Genomic DNA, 9,421 nt, shown 5'->3' on the forward strand with positions numbered 1-9,421 from the left:
AGTTCTAATGAGAGCTTTGCTTCTCTCATTAGGCTAATGAGTTTGGAGCGAGTATATTATTAGGATAATCTATTCGCTACAGAACTGTCAACACTTACCATCATACTCATGTTTTTTTCTTTTCCAGATACAGGCCAGAACCAGGCGGCGGTCGCGGAGAGAACTGTTTAATTATGTATCATCCTGACAAGTACTATTTGCATGATATTTCTTGTGGTTATGCCCAGTCTGTGCCACTTTGTCAAAAGGTTTATAAATGATCCCTGTAGTTTGACATTCAACTCAGTGATAGCAGGTATCCAAACGAGCGCTTATATATATCTTCAAAGTTTTGCTCAGCATTGCGCTCTCAAGGATTTCTTGACATTTTATATATTCAACGATCATATTTAAGGATTATATAGGTACCTTCATGTATATATTATGCCCCATAACCATTCTGGGCAAGAACAATATTCTAATTTCAATTAAATTTATTCGTATCCATTTATATTTATTTCCCAAATCCGACCAGTTTCTAAATATCTAATATTAAATATTTCTAAATATCTATGTTAAATGTATATATACACTGCATACAAATGAAGGAAAAAGTAAAATACATAAGAATATGGGATACAAAAACAGTATGTAAGAATATGACATTTAAATCATGTTGAGTTGGTCAGTAGGTGAGAAGCAGTCGTGCCAAGATGAGTCCCAGCAAACACAAAACATTTTATGACGTTTTTATTTGGTAGTACAAATGTTCACTTTAACTAATTTTATAAAGTCATTGTTAGAATGTATAAAATACGTTATTTTCAGTCAATCAAATCGTAGACCCAGCAACCACCTACTTGTACTTTGGCACTTTGGTCTCGCCTCTCGACTGACAATCAACTGATGAAAGAGGCTGTCTAGCTCCCAGGTACCTATTTACTGCTAGGTAACAGGGGCATCAGGGTGAAAGAAACTCTGCCCATTTTGTTTTCTCGCCGGCGCCGGGAATCGAACCCATGCCACAAGATTACGTGCCAACGTGCTCTCCACACGGCCACCGGTGCCCCATGTGAGAGTGAGTGAGGGTGTGTGAGGATGTGTAAGAGTGTTTGAGGGTGTGTGAGACTGTTGGAGTGTGTGGGAAGGTTTGGGAGGGAGCGAGAGGAGTGTGAGAGGGTGTATGTGAGACTGTGGGAGGGTTTGTGAGGGTGTATCAGAGTGTGTGAGGGTGTGCGAGGATGCGAGAGAGTGTGTGTGAGAGTGGGAGGGTGTGGGAGGGCGTGTTAAAAAGTGAAGGGTGCAGGAGTGTGTATGAGAGTGTGTGAGGGTGTGAGAGGGCGCAAGAGGGTGCATGAGAGTGTATGTAAGGGTGTGGGAGAGTGTAGAAGGGTGTGAAAAGTGTAAGGAGGGTGTGGGAGGGTATGTGAGAGTGTGGAAGGGTGTGTGAGAGTGGGAGGGTGTGTGAGAGTGTGGGAGGGTGTGTGAGGTTATGTGAGGGGTGCGTGAGGGTGTGGAAGAGTGTGGGAGAGTTTAGGAGGGTGTGTAAGGGTGAGGGAGAGTGTATGGGAGGGGTGTTGGAGAGTGTGGGAGCGTGTGTGAGAGTGTCGGAGGGTGTGTGAGGGAGCAAGAGGGGTGTGAGAGGGTGTGTGTGAGACTGTATGAGGGTGTGTGAAGGTGTGTTAGAAAGTGGAGGGTGTGTGAGGGTGCAGGAGTGTGTGACGGTGTTGTGAGGGGGTGTGAGAGGGTGCAAGAGGGTGCATGAGAGTGTGAGAGTGTGTGTGAGGGTGCGTGAAGGGTATGTGCGGGTATAAGAGGGTATGGGAGGGTGTGTGACGGTGTGTAATGGTGTGGGGAGGTTTATGTGAGGGTGCGAGAGGTGGTGTGAGAGGATGTATAAGAGTGTATGAGCGTGTGAGAGGATGTGAGAGGGTGTGTGTGAAAGTGTGGGAGGGTGTGTGAGTGTGTGGGAAGGGGTGTGGGAGAGTGTGGGAGGTGTGAGTGTGTGTGTGAAAGTGTGGGAGGGTGTTAGAAGGTGGGAGAGGGTGTATGTGTGAGAGAGTATGGCAGAGGGTGTGTAAGAGGGTGGAAGGGTGTAAGAAGGTGGGAGAGGGTGTTTGAGAGTATGGGAGGGTGTTGGAGGATGTTAGAATGTGGGAGAGTGTGTGTGGGAGTGTGGGAGTGTACAGTGTGGGAGTGTGGGAGTACAGTGTGGGAGTGTACAGTGTGGGAGTACAGTGTGGGAGTGTACAGGCACAGGCAGGTTGTGTGGTACAGGCCTAGCCCTGTGACCAAGGTCAGGAGCCCTGTGACCGAGGTCAGGAGCCCTGTGACCGAGGTCAGGAGCCCTGTGACCGAGGTCAGGAGCCCTGTGACCGAGGTCAGGAGCCCTGTGACCGAGGTCAGGAGCTCTAATTTTGGGTTTTATATATGTTGAATTCTTTATCCTATTTTACCTTATAATTATTTGGCAGGAATGTAATAAGATATTGCACAGTATTAATGTGACTATAATGATATGCAATATTTCCTTGATAATCAACCTTGATGTTCAGGGATAACTTATAATCTTTGAAGGAAACATTTTTCGAGGGAATATCTGGGCGAGCTGGCAACACTGGACCTAGATTCGTGAAGCTCCATGTATTTCTTCCTAAGTAAGTTGGCTATGAAGGTTCATAAGTAGTGAAACCTCGAGTGACGAGCGCCTCAAATTACGAGCATTTTGAATATCGAGCGCTGATCGCCGACAATTTATCTCCATTGGCGAGCACTCATTTCATTAACGAGAAAACCACATGGTGCATTCCTGCTGCTTCTCGCACATTCTCGCACGCCTCCTACAATGCAAATAATTTTTTTTTTAACATGCTAATGATGCTGGGATGTAAAGGGGTGACTGCTGTGATGTTGCAATGCATTGAATTTTTTTTTGTAGAATAAACAACATTTTTTTAAAAAAGAACATATGTCAAAATGGTTTATTCAGTGTATGTCAGGCACGATGTTCCATGTTTCTTAAAAAAATGGAAAAAAAGGAAAATGCCATATATGTTCGTTCAGTGTGTGCCAGGTAGGCTGCTCCATTTTTAATATATATATGAAAAATACAAAACAAATTCTACACATTTGAAACAAAGAAAGATTGTCATAATGGAGCATCCTACCTGACAAACACTGAGCGAACCTTTATGACGTTTTTCCTTTTTTTCAACTTTGTTCAATTATTTTTATATTTTTCATTTTCTTTTTCAGAAACATGAAGCAAACTACCTGACATACACTGAACGAACCTTTCGCTATATATATATATATATATATATATATATATATATATATATATATATATATATATATATATATATATATATATATATATATAAAATATATATAAAAAAGTCAACAAAGTTGGAAAAAGAACAAATGTCATTAAGTTTTGTTCAGTGTTTGTCAGGTAGGCATATGGAGCACATATGTTTCTTAAAAAAACTGAACAAATTTGAAAAAAGAAAAAATATCATAAAGGTTCGTTCAGTATATGTCAGGTAGGCTGCTCCATTATTTACAAAATCAAATATCACATTGATATATTTCGGTGGTGGAACGGATTATTTTTATTTCCAATCTTTTAAATGGGGAAGTTCGTTTTGAAAAACGAGCATTTCACATGACGAGCTCGGTGCCGGAATGGATTAAATTCGTTAATCGAGGTTACAATGTATTTATTTATTTATAAATTTATATACAAGAAGTTACATTGGGGGTTAACAGAGAATATAGAAAATAAGTTGAATTAAAGTTCTTGTAAAGCCACTAGCACACGTTAGCGCATACTCACACAGTGGGACGCGAGGGAGGGTGCCGAGCCGCCGTTGGCCGCGCTCGTCAATAAGGCTTCATATCTCGGGACATCAGAGGGATACACGGGAAATTCGGTGTTCAGTGAGAATACAAAGTGCAACACACCATTTTGAAACTAGAAAACTTATGGATAGTGTCCGATAGTGCATATTAGACAAGATCAGGGGTACAACATCTGTGCCAGGACAAGCACGTGGGCCACTGATGGTCAGAGTGTACACAACTAGATGTGATAGTGAAGATCATAACAAATAGTGAATAGGATAGTGAAGAAGTGATTCTAAACATGTGGCATTGAACTATATCGGTGCTAAGAGGATTAAGGAGCAGAATACTGGTGATATATAGTGACAAGTTGGAGGGACCTACGCCTGGCAGCGGCGTGGATGGAGACAACAGGCCTACACACCACTGTCAACAGTGCTTAACACCTGTTTGTGCTGCGGGATTTGGAATTGGCGGTAAGGTAAAGCCTCTCACAAAGTCAGTCAGCCAATTGGTGTACAGTGTTATTGCTTTTTAATAGTTAGTCTTGGATATAAGGTAACAAACTGAAACGAATATCACGGGAAATGGGAGGCTCATGTGGGAACTAGTTTCTGACACAAAAGTGTGAAAAACACTCCGCTCTACCTACACGGAGACAACTCTCCCCTCTCCCCTCTCTAACCCCCACCCCCTCCCAACAGAGCAGAGACTGTAAACACACTGCCTCCCGACCATATGCATGTAACAGTCCCTCTATAATCCCCCCATACACCCTCGCCATCCCCACACACCCTCGCCATCCCCACACACCCTCGCCATCCCCACACACCCTCGCCATCCCCACACACCCTCGCTATCCCCTCCCTCTCTCCCACCTCCTCCCCCCCTTCAATACACACTCAAACACACCTACCTCCCTCCCCCCCTCTCTCTGTCTCCCCCCCCCCTCTCTCTCTCTCTCTCTCTCCCTCTCTCTCTCTCTCTCTCTCTCTCTCTCTCTCTCTCTCTCTCTCTCTCTCTCTCTCTCTCTCTCTCTCTCTCTCTCTCTCTCTCTCTCTCTCTCTCTCTCTCTCTCTCTCTCTCTCTCTCTCTCTCTCTCTCTCTCTCTCTCTCTCTCTCTCTCTCTCTCTCTCTCTCTCTCTCTCTCTCTCTCTCTCTCTCTCTCTCTCTCTCTCTCTCTCTCTCTCTCTCTCTCTCTCTCTCTCTCTCTCTCTCTCTCTCTCTCTCTCCTCTCTCTCTCTCTCTCTCTCTCTCTCTCTCTCTCTCTCTCTCTCTCTCTCTCTCTCTCTCTCTCTCTCTCTCTCTCTCTCTCTCTCTCTCTCTCTCTCTCTCTCTCTCTCTCTCTCTCTCTCTCTCTCTCTCTCTCTCTCTCTCTCTCTCTCTCTCTCTCTCTCTCTCTCTCTCTCTCTCTATCTATCTCTCCCTCTCTCCCTCTCTCTCTCTCTCTCTCTCTCTCTCTCTCTCTCTCTCTCTCTCTCTCTCTCTCTCTCTCTCTCTCTCTCTCTCTCTCTCTCTCTCTCTCTCTCTCTCTCTCTCTCCCTCTATCGGGCAAAACATGGATGGGACACGAACTCGGGCTTACACACGCAGGATGTCAATCGCGGCTGGAACAAATTCAGAGGAAGGGGGGGAACAGGAAGCCGGGATGAAGGGAGTATTCCAGCAAATGTGGGAGGAATTCAGTGAAGAACTGAGGGTAATGAGGGAGACGGTTGCCAACCTGCAGGTTGAACTAAGGGCAGCAAAGGAGGAGATAAGAAGCCTGAAGGAGAATTCTCCACAATACCAGACACAAACCGTGCCTCAGGGAGACAGGAATGCTACTGTGGAGGGGACCTCCACGCCTCAGCTCTCATTTGCTGAAATACTTAAAACGAGCCCTGAAGCTAGGTCTGCAGTTAAGGAAGTTGCCATGGAAGTGGCTTCGTCTCAGGAAGCGGCTAGATGTACCAGCCGGCTGATAGAGAGAAATAGAGCAGTAGTAGTAGCAGGCATTAAGGAGCAAACAGGGACCAGACCAAAGGAGCGGAGAGACAAGGACAAAAACATGATTAAAGAGATCCTTAAAGAGGTAAGGATGGAGGGAGCTGAGCGAAATGTTGAAAAGGTTTTCAGGCTTGGAAAGTACAACAAGGACAGAGACCGAATGATGAAGGTGGTTTTCATGAGCGAAATCGCGAAAGAGGAACTATTAGAAAGGAAGTGCTGTCTAGCAGGTGGAGGGAAGTTCAAAAGAGTATTCTTGCAGAGGGATATGACAAGGGAAGAGAGAATGCAAGCAGCAGACGCGAGGAAGGAGCGCAGGGAGAGAGAAAGGAATCAGGGAGCCACACCCCCGATCCCTACAATCCCAGAGGGAAATGGGGAACCCTCCTCAAACAGTGCATTAGCCACAGGGAGTGCGGCACCACCCCCTCATTCTACCCAACAGACACCCTACCTGCCCCAACCCCTGTCAGCCCCCCACTAAGGACCCACCTAAGGCACCCTAACCCCCCCACCCCTCTCCTCCCACTCACCCCCTCCTCCCACTCCCCCCTTCCCCCAGGACCTCCCTTCTCCCCCATCCCCCAAGCCCTCCCTTCTCCCACATGCCCTTCCGTCCCTCCCACCCACAAGCCCTCCATTCTCCCCCACCCCCCTAAGCTCCCCACTCTCCCCCACCCCACCTAAGCCTTCCCCTCTCCACCACTCCCCAAAACCCTCCCCTCTTCCTCAACCACCTCAGCCTTCCCTTTCCCCCCAAACCCCCCTTTCTCCCCCATCCCCCCACCCCCCTCAACCCTCCCCCTCTCACCCACCCACCCAACCCTCCCCCCCTCACCCACTCCCCCTACCCTCCCCCCTCACCCACTCCCCCTACCCTCCCCCTCCCCCCCTCACCCACTCCCCTACCCTCGCCCTCCCCCCTACCCCCCCAAGCCCTTCCTCCTCCACCAGTCTCCCCATACCTGATCCTCCCAGCTCCCGCTCACCCCAGACCCCACAGGTCCTCCCCAGAGGAGAAGCAGAAGAGAGTTAGTTTCAGGGCAATGTACTCGAACATAGATGGGATTACAAGCAAGGCAAGTGAACTAAGGGAAAGAGCACAAGAAGTGAACCCAGATGTAATTGGACTCACTGAAACAAAACTCTCTGGAATCATAACGAATGCCGTGTTTCCCCAGGAGTACACAATAATAAGGAAAGAGAGGGAAGGTAGGGGAGGAGGAGTGGCCCTACTCATGAGAAAGGAATGGAGTTTTAAGGAGATGGCTATCCCGGGCTGTGAGGGTTTCAGAGACTACATAGCAGGCACCATGACAATGGGAGGACCAAGGATAGTAGTAGCAGTAATATATAATCCTCCACCAAATGACAGAAGACCCAGTCAAGAGTACGAAAGCAACAACATGGCAGTTAACACTATAATTGAGAGGGCAGCCTCTTCTGCATGTAGAAATAGATCCCACCTGCTCATCATGGGGGACTTTAATCACGGCAGGATTGATTGGGAGAACAAGGAACCGCATGGAGGCGAGGATACGTGGAGAGCCAAACTACTGGAGGTGGCGACTAGAAACTTCTTAACCCAGCATGTCAGTGAACCCACAACGATGAGAGGAAATGACGAACCAGCGAGACTCGACCTGGTTTTCACCCTGAACGACTCTGACATAAGAGAAATCAGTTTTGAGGACCCAGTAGGAATGAGCGACCACAGTGTATTGGTGTTTGAGTACCTGATTGAAGAAGGGTTATTGAACTCGAGAAGGGATACCGAAACCAAAATGTTAGCATACCGAAAGAGAAACTATGAGGAGATAACAAAATGCCTAGCAGATATAGCATGGGAAACAGAGCTCAGGGAAAAGACGGCCCAAGATATGATGGAATACATCACGCAAAAATGCAAGGATGCAGCAAACAAGTTTGTCCCAGTCCAAAAGGAAAACAGTGAAATGAATATGAGAAACCCATGGTTTAATCAGAGATGTAGGCTACCTAAGCAGCAAAGTAAAAGGGCATGGAGAAACTATAGGAATAACAGGACACTGGAGAGCAGAGAAAGATACTAGAATGCCAGGAATGAATATGTTAGGATGAGAAGAGAGGCAGAAAGACAATACGAAAATGACATCGCAAGCAAGGCAAAGACTCAGCCTAAATTGCTGCATAGCCACATCAGGAGAAAAACAACAGTAAAGGAACAGGTTATGAAATTAAGGTTAGGGGGCAGAAGGATTCACTACGAACGACAAGGAAGTGTGTGAGGAACTGAATAAGAAATTCCAGGAGGTCTTCACCTTAGAGCAAGGAGAAATCCCAGAGATAAGAGAGGGAATAGCTAACCAGGAACCACTGAAAGAGTTTGAGATTACCAGCGGGGAAGTAAGGAAGTGTTTACTAGAATTGGATGTGACAAAGGCTATAGGTCCAGATGGAATCTCCCCTTGGATAATAAAGGAAGGAGCAGAAGAACTGTGCCTCCCGCTCTCCATGGTGTATAACAAATCACTGGCAACAGGGGAACTGCCAGAAATTTGGAAAGCAGCTAACGTAGTCCCGATATACAAGAAAGGGGATAGACAGGAGGCACTGAATTACAGACCAGTGTCCCTAACCTGCATACCATGCAAGATGATGGAGAAGATTGTGCGAAGAAAGCTAGTGGAGCACCTGGAGCGAAAGAACTTTGAAACACAGCATCAACATGGATTCAGGAATGGCAGGTCCTGCCTCACAGGGTTACTTGAATTCTACGACCAGGCAACAAAAATAAGGCAAGAAAGAGAAGGGAGGGCAGACTGCATATTTTTGGATTGTCAGAAAGCCTTTGAAACAGTGCCACACAAGAGGCTAGTGAAAAAACTGGAGATGCAGGCTGGAGTGAAAGGGAAGGTACTCCGTTGGATACAGGAGTACCTAAGTAACAGGAGACAACGAGTCAGTGTGAGGGGTGAGGTCTCAGATTGGCGAGACGTTACGAGTGGAGTACCGCAGGGATCAGTCCTTGGACCTATACTGTTTCTGATATGTGTAAATGATCTTCCAGAGGGTATAGAATCGTTTCTCTCAATGTTTGCCGATGATGCAAAAATTATGAGGAGGATTGAAACTGAGGACGATAGTAGGAGGCTACAAGATGACCTAGACAGACTGAGTGAATGGTCCAACAAATGGCTGTTGAAGTTCAACCCGAGTAAATTCAAAGTAATGAAACTAGGTGGTGGAAAGAGGAGGCCAAACACAGGATACAGAATAGGAGATGAAGTACTTAATGAAACGAACAGAGAGAAAGATCTAGGAGTTGATATCACACTAAACCTGTCTCCTGAAGCCCACATAAAAAGAATAACGTCTGCGGCATATGCGAGGCTGGCTAACATCAGAACAGCGTTCAGGAACCTGTGTAAGGAATCATTCAGAATCTTGTACACCACATATGTAAGACCAATCCTGGAGTATGCGGCCCCAGCATGGAGCCCGTACCTTGTCAAGCACAAGACGAAGCAGGAAAAAGTCCAAAGGTATGCCACTAGACTAGTCCCGGAACTAAGAGGCATGAGTTACGAGGAAAGGCTGCGGGAAATGCCCCTTACGACACTGGAAG

At 46.6% G+C, this 9,421-nt stretch overlaps 1 protein-coding gene across 1 annotated transcript in view; it reads left to right on the forward strand.

Annotated features, from left to right (window-relative positions):
* LOC138350214 (uncharacterized) overlaps positions 1-486 on the forward strand; it is a 94,155-nt gene extending 93,669 nt beyond the window's left edge. The window contains exon 6 of the mRNA XM_069300562.1: positions 128-486. Within this exon, the coding sequence (XP_069156663.1) occupies positions 128-260 (133 nt within the window). The 3' untranslated portion in view covers positions 261-486. The remainder of the gene's footprint in view (positions 1-127) is intronic.
* Positions 487-9,421: the final 8,935 nt, after the last annotated feature.

The sequence above is a fragment of the Procambarus clarkii genome, chromosome 44 (assembly GCF_040958095.1).
Source record: "Procambarus clarkii isolate CNS0578487 chromosome 44, FALCON_Pclarkii_2.0, whole genome shotgun sequence".
NCBI lineage: Eukaryota > Metazoa > Arthropoda > Malacostraca > Decapoda > Cambaridae > Procambarus > Procambarus clarkii.